The 16,998-nt window shown below is 34.2% G+C and overlaps 1 protein-coding gene and 1 non-coding gene across 14 annotated transcripts in view; both read left to right on the forward strand.

Moving 5' to 3' along the window:
• The window catches only part of LOC139771853 (dual specificity calcium/calmodulin-dependent 3',5'-cyclic nucleotide phosphodiesterase 1-like), a 95,749-nt gene that overhangs the window by 69,195 nt on the left and 9,556 nt on the right, over positions 1-16,998 (forward strand). For 11 of the 13 annotated variants that reach the window (XM_071704970.1, XM_071704971.1, XM_071704972.1 and 8 more), the window contains 4 exons: positions 10,343-10,531; positions 11,103-11,319; positions 11,992-12,105; positions 14,012-14,164. In XM_071704970.1, coding sequence (XP_071561071.1) covers positions 10,343-10,531; positions 11,103-11,319; positions 11,992-12,105; positions 14,012-14,164 — 673 coding nt within the window. Of the gene's footprint in view, positions 1-10,342; positions 10,532-11,102; positions 11,320-11,991; positions 12,106-14,011; positions 14,165-16,560; positions 16,615-16,998 lie in introns of all 13 variants that reach the window. The other 2 variants (XM_071704973.1, XM_071704974.1) reach the window with 2 other exon arrangements.
• Positions 12,997-13,068, forward strand: Trnat-cgu (transfer RNA threonine (anticodon CGU)). Its single transcript has one exon. It is a non-coding gene; the product is annotated as a tRNA-Thr (tRNA).

Genomic DNA, 16,998 nt, shown 5'->3' on the forward strand with positions numbered 1-16,998 from the left:
TAATTTATAAAATATTATTTAAATAGTATGTAGAGAAATGTTATCCTTTTTATTTTTGAAGAAATTTTGCGAAATACTATTTGAGAAACACTGGCGTGTAGAGATATAATGATGTAGATGTTTTATATTTCCGGTGAAATTAAAGAGATTTATTATACTGGTGATGACATCAATTTGATAGCTACTAATTAATTAATATCACTAAAGTGATATTATATCAATAAGGTAAATTATATAGATTTATTTTAAATGGAAACAATTCTTTTATATAGATTTAATCATATTTACAATTGAACTAAAATTAATAGGTGTAGATATTATAATATATACTTTTTTTGATAAATAAACTTTGTTTCGATACAAACTGTTTTCATAAATTCTACGGATTTGTGCAATTAAGCTTGTTTATTTGCCAAAATAATATCTCGAAATGTGCAGGTAAGAGATGATATCAAAATTGGTGCGATTAGATGCGAGGTGCGATTAAATTTTGATGATGAAAATAACAGTTTGCGTAAAGTTTTATATGGAACATTATATCGGTCAGTATATAGACATACAATATGATAATTAATAAAAGGAATTTTACTAAAAATTAATTTCAATAATATTACCTTTGCTCAAGAAAAATTTAATCAGCGATAATATTTAAAAGATATAACACGTTATATAAGCGATTATTGTTGACAATATTATATCATACAGGATGTAATGTTGAAGAACTTACTGATAAGAAGATTATAGAAACGACATATTTATATTAAAGATTAATATTTAATTTTAAATTTGCGTATTACTAAAATGTATGTAATATCTGAATAGTTATGTAAATACCTATTTCTATCCTTTCGCCCAGCTAGTCTTCATACAACGTTTACATAAAAGAAAGGTATTTGTTAATTAGTAGGGGAGACCGGGGCCTAACCGTCAGTTTTTTTTCGGTGCCGATTTTTAACAAGAAAATAAATAATTTTAGTTAAATGTGGTATACCACTGTAAAGAGTGGACCTTTAGCTACAAAATTTATATAGGAAATTTTTATCTACGTCGCTTTGTTTAACCGGTATAGAGCAAAAACGACAACGGTGGAAAAATTGAAATCTCAAAAATGCCGGGGTTTAACCGTCACACTGCATTTTCAATACATATACGTACATCTAATCCTGAAAAATGATAGAATACATCTTAATAATTATTTTTTAAGAGAAAAATATAAAAATTTATTTAAAATTTTTATGCGAAACATTATTAAAAAATAGTTACGAGGGTTCCTCTTTCCGCAGAAGTCACTCGCCCGACTTGTTTCACTTCTCGACGTCCGATGACTCTATTCGGTGTCTGAACGGTTGTAATTCCCGTCTTATCCATATTCCATATGCAGTGAGCCTGGAAATGCCCGGAAATGCCTTGGAAATGCACCCGGGCTGCTTACTGACGGATTAACCCCAAACACAAGTTTCAGGTTTGATCGCCCACGAAATATTAGACATCAACGATAATGAAAAAACTACACTGGATTCGTGTTCAGCATGCATTACTCTTTATAATCGCGTACCTCGAGATTTGGAGAGCAAATATTATTGCAGATATTACAAAATTTCCACGCGCAGAAAATGTAACTTTCACCTTCCGAAAACACGTTTGCCCTCGTAAAAATCATAACACGGCAGGTAACCTGCCGAAACTCCGTTGGTCACATGGATACCATAAGCAGCGTTTACAATGTTAATAGCGAGTTCGCACAATATACAGGTTCCGAGATATTTGATTTGACGGTTCAACCCCGGCGACGGTTAGGCCCCGGTCTCCCCTATATTTTATATCTATAACTTTATTTCTTCTGAGACAATATTACTTTATCAATTAAATCAAAACTACTTACGTCATTATATCTACTTAGTTTTATTATATCTTTTTTTTAGATGGCATTTTACACGTTTTTAGCATTGTCTATAAAGATTGTCTATCAAGAGACACGGTAGTGTCACGCGCAGCGCGAGATAACAACTTACGTCAAAGAGAAAATTATGCTATATATTTCTATAAACAGAATAGTTGTAATTTGTTATAACTTTTGCTAGTTATAATACCAGTTGTCTTTAATATAACCAATTTTATTTTTTATCTGAAAATGCATGTAATATGCATGTGGAAGGTAAAATAGAGAATCTTTCCTCTTTGTCGTTAGCGGACATGGTTAATAGAGAGTTTTAAACAAAAATTCAATTTGTGACCTAAAAACATTAGCGCGATTGCGCAACGTTAGCCCCCGAAAAATGCTTCCCAAGTTTATTTAGTTCAATATTAATATAGATAAAAAATGTACCGCGTTGTATTATATGTTATAATATATGTTAATCGGACAATGAAAACAATAAAGTTATAGAGTTACTATATAAAAAAAGAGGTATCTGAATTGATTTAAAAGAAATATAAAACTCGTTTGAGTTGTTTTTTGCCGCTAACTGCAGAAAATTTGATGCATTTCGACAAACGTACGTGATTGAAAATATTTAAAATAAAGATAAATTATAATTATTTAAATCTGTAAATTATTTGGTTTTTATTTTCTATACATAATATAAAACAAAAATTATCTGAGTTTTCATTTGAGAGAGAGAGAGAGAGAGAGAGAGAGAGAGAGAGAGAGAGAGAGAGAGAGAGAGAGAGAGAGAGAGAGAGAGAGAGAGAGAGAGAGAGAGAGAGAGAGAGAGAGAGAGAGAGAGAGAGAGAGAGAGAGAGAGAGAGAGAGAGAGAGAGAGAGAGTGATATTATTTCCTTTCCATAGGATTATATAGGATTCAGACTGAATACGCATGACAAATTTCATTTAATCGAAAAGATATTACGCATAAATTCGCGATTAACGGCATACGTAACGATATTTATTTCGACAGTCTAATAAAAAATGACGTTAAGAGATTGCATGATTCAGAGATACAAATATTGTACATATACTACGCATGTCGAGCGTAGCTCGTTCTCGGAGGCAAGACTGAATTTCACATATGACCATAGCCAGTATACCCGCCATGCTGTAGATGTAGACAAGCACAAAACGCATAATCGTCTGCATATGTCTGGTTTGCATCCAGCGGCTGCGATTGGAAATCAGATTTCCTGAATGTCGCTATATTTAGTGCGGCGCGGCGCGGCAATATAATTTCCACGAGCGTTACGTCGCTCGCCGCACTGCGAGCGACGAAAGGAATGGAAAACGAGACAATAAAACACGGGTAAAGTTCGGCGAAGCGAATCACATTCAAGTTAAAGTCTTTACCATGCAGACATAAAGTCTTAAGAGTATATTCTGATAAAAAGTTTTCGATAATCAATAATCCAGATATGCAGCGCATCTTTTCGGGTTGTATGCTTGTAATATATGCGTGCATACACAGAATGATATCATTTTTTTAAACTGCAATCACGCGATTTTACTATTATTTCAATCTTTTGTGTTTTATTCTTTGAGAAAGCGAAAAGCAAGTCTCAAGTTTTCGCGAGTTTTTGTATGTATGTACAGTTCCGTTCGATTCCGATCACGTTTCGCAGCTAAACTTGACGAGATAAAATCTCAGCAACTTGAGAAATTCAATAAAATCGATAAGCCAAAAAATCTGACAACTCACATACTAGAGTTTATACATAATAATCAAAGTTATAAGTACCTACAGAGTAATGTGTTTTAGTTAATATAAAAACCTTTAGATCGGACCATAAGAGTAGCTTACGATTTTTCGACATTAATAAAGAATTGCCGCGGATAATAATATCTTCATTTCTCTCTTTTTGTAACATTAATAACGATCTAAATTAATTATTAAGTTAATAAAAACGTTTACGCGCGTTATGTGTCGGAATTAAAAATCTATTTCTTCTTTTTCGTTTTATCTATTTTCCGTACTTGGGTTCTGGTCTCGAACATATTCGTCATGAAAATTTCCACTTGAAATGTTTTTTGTTATTTTCTTTTTTTGATAACGAAAAAGTAACGTGAATATTCTTAAGGAATATTTTGCTCTTGTTTATAACGCCCAGAATTTTACGGATTTACATGCAGAAGATAAGCAGTAACATGTTTAGAATCATCCATAATCCATTGACCCATTGAAATTCATCATTTTATATTTTATATCATAGGAAAGACAGAATTCTCGTTGTATCGAAGGTGAATAATATATCAATAGGTATTGACTTTTTTCAATTAGTATAATGAGTCGTTATGTTGAAGAAAATTACATAAATCACAGACATATTTTATAATAGTGCCAAAAATACGTGCCAAATATATCAATTAAGAACGCTTATAATATTTTTAAGTAAATATTTTTCGAGAAGGTAATTTAGAATGTAAAATTAAAAAACGAATTTATTTATGGTGTACATGCATATGCGATATGATAATCGCATAGCATCGGAATAATATGATGTTTTGCATTGTTGTATTAATATACAGAAATATTTAAAATCTTGAGAGTCGATCATTATGCGAATGCAATTTCACATTCAACTTTATATCATCGACGTGCAATTTTATGAAAGGATTATTTAATGACGATATTCTGTTTTTAGAATATTGAGATTGAAGAAATTCTCTAGACTAACATGAAAGGTAGTTAGGACAAGCCATGGATAATTTGTTTCTATGAAATATACATACATGATTTCATATTCAGAAATATACATGATTTTTCCATCGAAAGTTTTTTATGTTTATATCAATTATATATATCGCCATATTCTTGCAAGAAAAATGTTTAAAGTGTCATTAAAAATACAGGATACAATTTTTGTTACCTTATCGCAGAATAGCTAAACTGTTGATCAAAAATTTATACATAAATTCCATATTTTGTATCAAGAAGGTTACTACTTTAATTATAACTATCAAATAGCTTGCATATACACAGTAAAAAATAAAATGTTAATTGTAACATTTTTCAAATGTCCCAGAAAGTCCACTCTAAATTTTATGTTAAAATAACTCATTCATCGTGTGTTACTTGTTGACAAATTAGAAATGTTAATTTATTGACACTATATTTTACATTTATATGTGTTCTTTTAACTTTAAGTATAATGTAAAAATAACTTGTACAAAATGTCGATATAACATTTTGCTCCGTCTGATTTAATGTAACTCTTACGAAATGTATATTATACATTTTATTTTGAGTTATATTAACACATATTTTAGTAAATTTGATTATTTTATATGTCAAAGTTTACGATTATTTGAAGATTTACTTTAACTTTTGTTTATGTTAAAATAACTTTAAGACGTGTTGATTTTTTGAAATAATTATGTTAAAAGAACTCAAAATAATATTCAATTTCTAAATGACATACATAAAGTGTTAGTTATCACGTTGACATAAATATAACACATGAAAATGTTACGAAAATAATAACATAGCTGTTGTATGTTAATTTTACATTGAAATAATAGTCAAATCTTGGTAACACAAGAAAATTTTAACATTTGGACGCACGATTTTTTACTGTGTATAGATATCTAAAACACAACACGGGACTTAATTACATACTTATATTTATAAGTAATATAAAATACAAAATAATCTATGAGTTATTTATCGATCTTAACACGTACCTATATCTCGAGTCTCTCTTGCCATTAATAAAATGCCTCATTGACGCCAGGAAGACGTACTCGGCACTTTGAGCCAATGAGAAGATAACAAGGAACTTGTCCAAGTTAATTTTCGAGCTATTGCGAGACGATTACTCTATACGTCACTAATTACGTATGTATGTATGGTCAAGACAAAGCGGATCGATTATCTTGCAAACCCTGTCTGAAGAGACGTGAATTGGATCTCGTTCAAGACTTGACGATGATCACGGGATTTAATTATTACATCGCTAATTTCTAGGTGTATACGTGTTTAAATGCACCATTATATAAAATATAGTTATATCTTGCATTAACTATACTATATATGTATATTAATATCATTTGTGTAGCCTATAATAGTATGGACATTATCGTGATATTTACAATTAATTTATACAACACCATCAAAGGCTAAAAAATTAACTGTAATAATATTCTTGCGCAAGTATTAAAAGGTCAAAATGATTCGAGTGTTTTTTTACGAAATTGTTTCTGTTTGCTCTTATATGAACATCTTTTTCCTATCGTAAAGGGGATATATGTATCTATATATATCACCTGCTTTTTAATGTGTTCATTTGCGTAATTCGTAAAATCCATGAAAAGTGTTGATAGGAATTTGATCAGAACTCGTTCTATCTGGTTTTATCGATCATCAGTGTTTGTTATTTAATTGAATTTTGTCGCGTAAGCGCACTGATTAAAAATAAGATGACAAAGAGAGAAGAAGAAGAAAAAGAAGAAGGGAGAGAGAGAACAGAAGAGCGAGAAAAGGTTCTTGGCCACGTAATTCGGGCAACACTTGGGTTTGTTGCCCGAGAAACGAAGTCGTATCAACTCTTACATTTTTAATCACATTTATCTCGACATTTATTCAGGAGTCACCAACGTTTTGCCGACAACCATTATGGCGCTATAGACAGATAACAATGTTATTAAAAATAATATCTATATACCTAATTATTTCATTTATTGAACTAGTAAAATTTTGTTAGAATCTCAAATTGTCTTAATATATTTTATATAGATTACTGTATAACGTTGTTTGGTCAATAAATTTTATGGTTTGAACTTTTATGGATCGAATATTTACGCATGAACGGACTTATTGTTAGCCGATAGCATTACGATCTAATAACTAATAACTAATTGATATTTATTATTAGATCAATCTGTTTCTGATACGACACACAATAGTAAGATAACAATGCATAACGAGTGATGAGAGATTTGCATACTCGATGACATCTCATAAATCGTGTCTGTGTTAAACATTTCTCAACCGCTTATTTTGTGATATTTAGCTTTTGTATTTTACAACAGCGGCGATTCTTTATATTTCATGGATATCTAAATTAATTTCAGAGTCTATTTGACTCGCGGTAAGCTCACAAATATACTTGGTATAGTCTTGGTCAACTTTAGCACTTTCGGAATATCGCAAGTAACTTACAATTAGATGCTGGTGAAACATACTTCAGCCAATGATAATACTATGGTTCTACATGCGTCAGATATGCAATCAATCGAAGCATATAGGAGCGTGGAAAAGAGAAAGCGTACATTCGGTAAAAACAAAAATATAATTTTAAAAAAGAAGCAGATATGAATTGTATTCTGCAGTACACTAAATGCATACATTTCATCATTGCTTCGCAGTTTCATGTATTATTCAAGCAAAATGCAATAATTCACGTATGTTCGCGTCTGTTTGCTTATCCGCTTACAGTGAATAATTTCATAACCCACCATCGCACCGTCACATCAATGCACTCGGCATTTGAAGGTGTTTTTGAAAAGAGAAAGAGAGAGAGAGAGAGAGAGAGAGAGAGAGAGAGAGAGAGGGAGGGAAGAAAGAGAGAGTGAGTAATAGGATTTTGCAACATTATTATCCAAAAATATGCATCGTACAGCCCGTTGCAATGAAAAAACGTAATGGTAATTCCGAGATTTTACGCCTAAATTTCAACGAAATTCCATTTATTTTATAATATGTACCACGCCGTGCGTTCTGCGCAACGTAATCTTGTCGAAATAAACCTATTGTTGCAGTCATGTACGTAGCGCGATTCTGAGAGGTTCTCTGATTTACAAAGATAATATTTTAGCTACAAATGAAAATGGGGGTATTGTTTTTTTTTATCGTTTAAACTCTAAAATTATTTTACTTTATTGTCTTATTGAGAAAACATTCGTAAAATATTTACCAGGCAGGTTTTACGCAGAATGTGGAGGAATAAATCAGAAATAATGAGTCATATTATTTCACAGAACATGGAGAGTATAATTGTTTTGATATAAAATTTTAGATTTTTCTCTTTACTATTTTGTTGTTCTGAAATTAAAGGAGAAGAGTGTTATAACGAAATAGTATATTGAAAAACAAAGTTTTACAACTTTTTCTCCTTTTCAGAATAAGAAAAGTATAGGGTAACTCCGGCATATACGCCGCAGCTGAGGGAAACTTAATTTATCGAGTACCTACTATGTTTAAGGCAAATGAATTATACCAATAAAAACTTTATACTGTCTACTACTATAAAAAAATAGAAATATGAAATATTCATTCTTTGTATTTAATAAAAAAAACTTTTAGAAACCCTTGCATTTTTGCCATATATCCCAGAGGGGTGGGTTATATGACATTCATGGCTGAAATATACGTCTTATAAATAATAACAAATAATGTTTATAATCAAGTTATAAAATGTGTGTAAGAAGTTTATTAAGAGGTAAGAATGATAAACAAATTATAAAACTGAAAAATTTTAAAAAGAAAATAGAAGAGCGATAGATGCATTAAAGATTATTATTATACGATCCAAAAAAAAGAAGGAAAAAGAACACATAGGAGATTTCGAGTTTTACAAAGTGTCTGTACTATGGCATAAATCCCGCATGCTAACTTGCCGTATATCCTAAACAGGAGGGATATACAAGATATTAAGTTAAAAGAAAAAATACAAGAGCTATGCATAGAAAGAACTGAAATTACAACACAATACTAATATGGCATAAAGGCACATAACAAAATAATTGCGAGCAAGTATCTTCATTCCTTCTATTTTTTCTGACATCTGCGGCATAAAAACCTAAGTTACATCGCCATTCCATTTAACTGCTTGCATATTTTATAAAATTAAATCTCGTGTTGTTTAGTATAGACGATTATTTTTGGCCAAACTGCCTTTTGATCTATCGCCACGTGTCACCAAATATGAAGAGAGCAAATTTTTCCTAGAACCGATATTTAATCGGTATTTAACAATTTATTTATACAGTAGAATTTCTATTTTGGAATATATTTCTAACGAACATTTTAAATGTACATATTATTTAAGAGCTATAACATATAGTAAATATTTAAATTACAATAACAAAGAATAAATTCTTAAATTTATAGTATTTTGAATATTTCTACATGTTGGGACAAATATAAAAATTCGCCGATAAACTATTTTACACGACAATGCAACACATGTGACAATTACTGAAAATGCTACTGTTTTACGAACAATACCTACTGTTTAATTAACTGCAAGTTTCTAAACATAATATAATTCGGCGGATTTGCCGCGTGACATAAATCAAAACGCATTATGTCGTGTAATAATTCCGCTTTAACTGCTGAATTATATTATTTTAATTAGCTCTAATTTTATTTTACCAAGAAGCGAAGGCGGCCTGATTTCGTTGAGTTTGCAGCTTTTAATCTCATCTAAATTATATGCTACTTTCACTTTTTATTTTACGTTTTTTTCTCTCTCATTGTTTAAAACATGTTTAAAAATGGATATGTTATTTATATTATATTTATCGTTAAATTATATTTCTTATTGTATCAATATTTGAATGACGAATAACTAAAATTCCTTAAATATTTGACAACGGGATATGTTTTTGCCATCTTCAATATGAACGCTCATGTTCGTTTCGTGCTTCTGTTAGATCTCTCGTAGTAAACGTGATTCTCGGCGCTTAGAAACACTTCAACTTGTGATTAGCATAATGGGACCATTGGTAACTCGTATGCGATCGATTGGCTATGAGACTAATTCGCGAGCTATAGACAGGTGGTACCGATCGATAGCTGCTCTACCGCCACGGTTTTTACCGCAGTGATACGACCTTACACTTTGTAACGTTACATTCGTCAAATTAGTTATGGTAATTTGCGTTTGATTCGTGATGTACGAGTAACATTTGCGACGTTACACCGTTACACGCGACATGATAATAAATGTGTTATAAAATATTGCATCTTGAAAGCTTATCGGGGCATAAAATTGAAACGTATAAAAAAAACATTTAATTTATTAAAACCTTTTAATTTCATCTTCTATTTCTTTGCAGATTTATAAAACTTGTATGGATTTCTGTTCATTCTATTAATAAGTATTAAAGTATAAATATATGAACAATAAAGCTCAAGTATTATAAAAGTAAAGAGTTCGATCACGCAGATATACATATTATGGACATATATGTATATGTGTGTGTGTGTGTGTGTGTGTGTGTGTGTGTGTGTGTGTGTATCTCTGTTATTCAAGTTATGAATGTTCAAGCATCCTATGATATCTAAATTTTTATATCTCGCGTAATTTTTTTTCGGCGTACCTACATATATTATATGATTAGATAGGATCATAGAGCCAACGTACAGAAACAGATGTAAAAAAATTGTCAACTCGTTTTTTGAAATTGCAGTTGCATCTCCACCGGATAGACGAGTCACGAGAGACGATATCGGGGTGGCCTCAGCCGGCAGCGGCGGCAGCGGCGGCGGCGTAGCGGTGAATAACGCGGCTGCTACCGGCTGTAGCAGCGCAAGCGGCTCAGCATCCTCGAGGACGCGCAATCCTTCCTCTTCCCCCGGTCGGAACGGCCAACTCTCCAGTAAGTTTTCGAGGTATTACCCTCTTCCTTTCTCCCCTCTCCCCCCTCCGAGATACGGGTTTGATAGCTGGGCTTTATCTACTTGCACGCTCGCACAAACCTATATCTATCTGTGCGTTTACCGACTACATATCCTCAAAGATCCGCACATCCAAAAACAAAGTCTTCCAAAAATTAAGTCTTTCGTTGGCCAGCTCCTTTGGCAAAATGCTCCAATATTCACATTGTTATAATATACCGTACACATATAAATTAACAATCACGTGGTGATCAGTCAGAAGAGAAGAAGCTCGATGCACCTTAATTTTCGGTGCGTTACAAATTATTTTCGAATAGCAATTTGTCAAGTACAAAATGGCTCAATTATTATGTATTATATAATCTAAAATATATTATACATATAATTAAGATGATTAATTAGAACTTTGATAAACCATGTCCTCTTTTCAAAATGATCCAAGTCGTCGTTGTACGGATTCTTCGAAATATCTTTACGATCGATTCAACATGTCCTTCCATATTCGTTTGCACTAATATTCTAATGGAAGCGATGACGCTCATTGTGTTTCAGAACAAGGCACTTTGACGATAGTACGCCGAAGTTCCGGCAAAAGCAAAAGCATCACTGGTGGGGATTTCGAAAGTTCTCCACCACCGCACAATCCCGATACTTCGTATTTATCGAGTCAACCCGTCGATCTCGATGAGATCCTCGATAATGTCGATCTCACGACGGATTCGCTTCCTGCCGTTGACACCCCCGACGCATGCGACAAAGCTGCCCTCAGGTATATTAAAACGTATTATATCGTATGTAATGCAGGTGTTAATGGCTTTGCTCTATCGCAAATGCGATATGGATTTTGGATTTTTATAGATCTAGGTTTACCAAAAGGTTTACCAAACATAGAGTGATGATATATGTATACATTACATATAGAGATAATCCGCTTCTGATCGCGAGTTGATAAAAGATATATAACGCGCACGCCACACGCCACACGCCATATTGTTTTTATTTATTTCTACATATATAACGACGTATCGTATGGAATTAAATAATCGTTATTATTTATGCCTTTTACAAAATACAAAACCTTTTACAAAATTTAAATAATAACATGAGCATATGCAAATTAGCGTGTAATAAATGATAATTTAATGAGAATGAAAATTACTTATATTTTCCAAGATACCTACATCTGTAACGTTCCGTCTATTCTCGTGTGCTAAATATTTTATTTTATAAGATGTGTAAGATTAGAATCCCACGTGAGAGAAAATATTTATTTCTTTGATTAAATCCTCCTCCAAGGATTAAATAGAATTGTGTTTGCAATCGCGACTCTTGTCGCGTAATTATCGGAAAGCGATCGGAAGCGAACATCTAGTTCAGGAGGCATACGGGCATACGTTATTGGCGCACAGGCAACGACTCCGAGACTACCTCTCTTTTGCAGATTGAGGTGTTTATTGAGGCAGCTACAACATGGGGAGATATCCGCCGAATTACTTCAACGAAACTTGCATTACGCAGCTCGCGTACTCGAGGCTGTTTTCATCGACGAGACCAAGTAAGTTTCTTTTCGAGCGAGAATTCCAAGCCTCTCACGAACGAATGGAAAGCAACAGTCACTATACTAATCCTTATACCTGCAACTACTTTCAAATACTGCTGCTTTTTTGCCAAAATTTGCAGACACTGCCAACATCCTAATAATCTCGACGTCCTAAACCTCGCGGTTAATAACGACTCTCTTTTGTAGATATATACATATCGTCGATACCATAATCGTCGAATATCTAACGAGGATGAGATTAATTGAAAAGATATCCTGATGTAATTTGTCAATGCGGTAGCATTTGTGTGCCGATCAGACAGCCGAGTATACATGTAGATACTAGATTGTAGCCAACCGTTTTGCGTTTTACAGTTTACAGTTTACACTTACACGATCAGTAATGCTTAATGCTGATCGATTCGATTGTTTTTCACGAGATGACGTGACGTTCGCAGCGGAGTTGATTGCGATTAGCTGTTAATTATCGGTCTATTAATCTATTTCATTAATGTGGAGCCGCAGGGTGATCTTGTGAACACGACGCTATCCCTTTCCATTTGCTAGGTGCAACTTAAATTCAATACTCCCCGATTTCGTAATGAGAGCTTTTCGTTTTCGCGATGCGTCGTGCCAGATGAAACTCACAACTCACAACCCCTGTTCAATTACGGGACGATCAAAGATTCAGCTGGCCATGAAGGACAAAGGCCATTTGACATTTCTCATATCCGTGCAAGCAAGATCAATCGTATAAGCGATGAGCGGGGTCAGTGTTCCCTAGCTTCAATAAATCGCAATAAAAAAAAGATGTATAACGTTACGTTACAACGATCCATCAGAACTCTTCCTCGTGGATCCTCGGGATCATTCCTCTGGATTCGCTCGAGAGGAATTGACATCGACGCCTCTTTAGCTCAGTGGTAGAGCACTGGTCTCGTAAACCAGGGGTCGTGAGTTCAATCCTCACAGGAGGCAAGTGAATTTTTCTTTTTAGCATCATTTTTTCCATGTTATTGCAGCTCGTTTCATGCGTATATATAGAGACTGGATACGCACTAAACTTGCTACCTCTGATGATTTAATTGTTATTTTGATCTCTGTATAAGCGTTATTTGTAAGCAATACTGAACCGCATGCTTTTACAAATTCTACAAATTTTCATGCCTATTTATTCATACACAATATTTTTGCGACGCGCATTTCTTACGTCAAAATCCATACGTTTAGTTTAGAGTTTAGACTTTTAGACTAAAATCATACGATTACGAAATTAACAAAGTTTTCCGTGTTTTCATTCTATTTTTCTAAGATTGTTTGTCAAAAATTTCTATTTATGGTATGTCATTCGTTTTTTGAGCGTCGCGCATAAAATCATATTCATAAGCAACGAGGCATACATCCCTGCGCGATACATGCATCGATTGCGTGACAATTGCACGCAGCTGGCTGTACTTGCACGTCTACTATACATCTCTCCGATCCCAAAGATCATATTATCAACAATTCTTCGAATTGTTGATCAAGTCTTCGATTTCGATGCTTGAAGCTAGATGCTTGGTATCTTTTCTCATTTTTTGCTCATGCAATTGTGACCGACAAGAGAAATGCGATTAACTCGCGCTTGTATATTCCGCGACCTTTGTTTTCAGCAATGACTACACTAACTACACGCACACTATAGCAGCCGTAAAGCACGACGCATCGAGTATATCCTGTTTTATTCTATTCTAGATTTATTACAACATGTAATAGATTTATTGCAACATGAGAGCGCAGCAGAGCGATGTCGTAGCCGTGATATTAAAATCACGTAATGATATTAAAAAGAAAAGAGAAGACGAAAGTAAAAGGAATAGAAAAACTGTAATGTCTTGTATTCTAATCTTTTTTACACATGAACTAACAAGTACTACCGCAGGGTGAGTTCAGGCGGGAATGAGTGCGCTCGGTCATCACGTAGGGGGGCGGGCCTGACGTCTTCATCCCTAGGGGGCGGCTTGGACCCAGACGGACCACAGGGCCACGCGGTGGTAACCCAGAAACGGAAGCTTCGCACCCCCGTATGGGCAAGGTTGCGAAACATTCACATTTCCAAGCCCCTTTTACGACTCCACGTTTTCGATTCCACGTAACGCGGTCCTCCCCTCCGTTCGTTCTCCATTCTACTTGCCCCTATCTATATACCCATTTTCCCGCAGTCCGCAGTCCGCAGTCCGCAGTCCGCACCGTATCCGTATGCCGTTTTGACACTCTTTGTCGCCCTCTTCCTCGAACGATAGATTCATACTCGCGCTCGTTTTAAGAAACGAGATGTTCTCTCTCGTTGGACGATCGTTGGTAATCGCGGCGGTGAGCGACAATCATGAATTTTGTCTCTTTGTATTATTTTAATATCTGACTGAATTATTCTGTGATTACAATATTTAAAATATCAAGTCAATGAGCAATATAAACGGCGGCGGGGGAAGGGATCTCTAAGCATTTCTTCGTAACTCGGAACGTTATTTTTAACATCTAATTGATATCTCGTTCTCACTCTTCAATCATTTAAAAGCATTGTTAGCGACGTGGTTGGTGTGACGGTAACCATCAATTACATAATACAATTTTTGATTACAAACGTATAAAATTATATGATACTTGATCTCTATCGTTATATTACGCACAAGTGATATTCTTAAATAATTAAAAATACTGGCAAATGTCTTTAAATATCAAAATGATGCAATTGATATTGAAATGCTTAACTTGATATATGGCAATTCGCAAGTAGATTGGAAAACTTTGAGAGAACGTGCCAGAAAAAAACAACTAAAACGAATGAAAGTTCGATATGTAATATATTTCATTATTCTGTAATAAAATCTTTTATTTGTTATCTCCAATATCATGACATTTAATATTTTATATAACATTTTATTATTTGCTCTTTATCGATCGTTTCTCAATATTCAGTCAACCGCTAAATGTCAATCTGCCAATATTCATCATCGGCTTGAATTTTGTGCACGCGATTGACAACTGATCAGTGTCACGGAAAAGCGACAACGATATTTTCCAGATATTATATTTCGGACTATGTCTTTTGCAAATCGAATATCAAGTATAATTAAAATTATCACAATTGAGGCCAAGCTTTCTTTATGTTAAACAAATTGTTCTAAATTGTATTATTATATATATAGAAACAACATCCATGTTATATTTTATATTTTCATTTCTATACGCCGATATTAAGAAACTTTTTTGTGAGGAATTCAAGATGTCGCTCTCCTCTGTAAAAATATCAATTCTAGACCAATAAGTGGAATATATATGTGTCAGCGTTTCTTGATCTTCTAATCCGTAGAATCTTTCGAACGTTTCTAGATTAGTTGATGTGCACAAAAACTGAAACGCATAAAATAGTTATGCGTACTTTTTTTTAATAAGCTTTTTTTAGTAGTTCAGAAACTCAAAATTGTTATTCTTGTATATCTAATAGTCTCGCGATACAATTAGCATGTTTCTACAAATCGGTGCGAGTAGACGATTCTCTTAGAGAATACTATCAAAGATCACAGACATTATCGTCACTTATTTAGGATATTGTCGACGATCAAACTTTTGCATATGTTATGTATAGGAATGAACGCAGAGACAACAATGATTATATTTAAACGTCCTGCATTTTTACTACGAAAATATTCGTTGAAATACCTTAGGTACTTGTTTCGCGATACGTAAATAATCGGGTGACACAACAAGAAACATATTAATCTTCTAATAAGTCACAGTCTCATGAATCATGTTTATCAATTTATTTATTTTTATTTTTGCATTTCTTGTGCGCAACAATTGAGTTTTATTGAGATGATAAATCGACGAGAGGAATGATCAACTGCGAGGATCAAACGACACTTTCGAGCATAGCATGGAGACGTTACTCTTGCCTGTCTCTCTCTCTCTCACTCCCTGTCTCTAGTTTACATCTCTTCTAGACTCCTTTTAGGTATAACCTGCTCAATTTGTCGGACGTATCTGCCTGCCGTGCAACATGCATCGTTCTCACGATAATCGACCGTTTCCTACTGGCACTATTCTTGTCCGAGAGAAGCGCATGTATACATATACATATATGTAGGACATTTATCACCGGGCGGTCCTCAAGCATCCCCCACAAATCAATCGCGCCGCGCCGCGCCGCGCTGTGTATGGGATGTGTATGGGTGTGTATGTATGCATATTGAGTGATTCGAAAAAGCTGCGAGAGAATGATTACACACACAAGGATGGCTACTTCGAAATGATCTTCAGCTTCAGGGCAAACGGTAGCGGAGAGCAAGCGAAAAAAGAAGGAAAATTTTCAAATCACCCTACGCTGCAGGCATGCAGGGATGTTTGCTTGGATGTAGCAAGATGCTTATATAGATCATTGTGGAACCTTTTAATGTGATAAATGTTTTTCCTTCGTATTTCATATTATAGAGATGCTGAGCGTGTGGAGTCAACCGCCATATGTCGTCCGGGTGTACGCCGTAGGTTCGTTTCTCCCAAAATTTCCATGTTTGAGCGCGAATCGCGAAAATGCGTACGAAACCACATTTTTTTGCACTCTGCACTTTGCGCTTGGCGTCATCGAGGTCTTTTTGCATGAAAAATCACTCGCTTAGCGCACACTCCAACTCTCGCTGCTCGCTACTCGCTATTCGCTATTCGCTATAGGTACCTATATGGCTATATGACGACGCTCTCTTCGTATACATATACTATATAGGGTGTTCCAGGACCTATATTTTTTCAAGTTATAACTTATATTACAGGATAAACTAAGATGGTTACTTTGATAACTAACAAAATAATCAACTAATACTATGTTTACGCGAGCGTTACTTCTGCGGTAACTTACGATAATTCCTCCACGTA

Source organism: Temnothorax nylanderi, unplaced genomic scaffold (assembly GCF_030848795.1).
Source record: "Temnothorax nylanderi isolate EJ_2023f unplaced genomic scaffold, tnyl_v1.0 TNYL_tig0045_pilon, whole genome shotgun sequence".
In the NCBI taxonomy this organism is placed as follows: domain Eukaryota; kingdom Metazoa; phylum Arthropoda; class Insecta; order Hymenoptera; family Formicidae; genus Temnothorax; species Temnothorax nylanderi.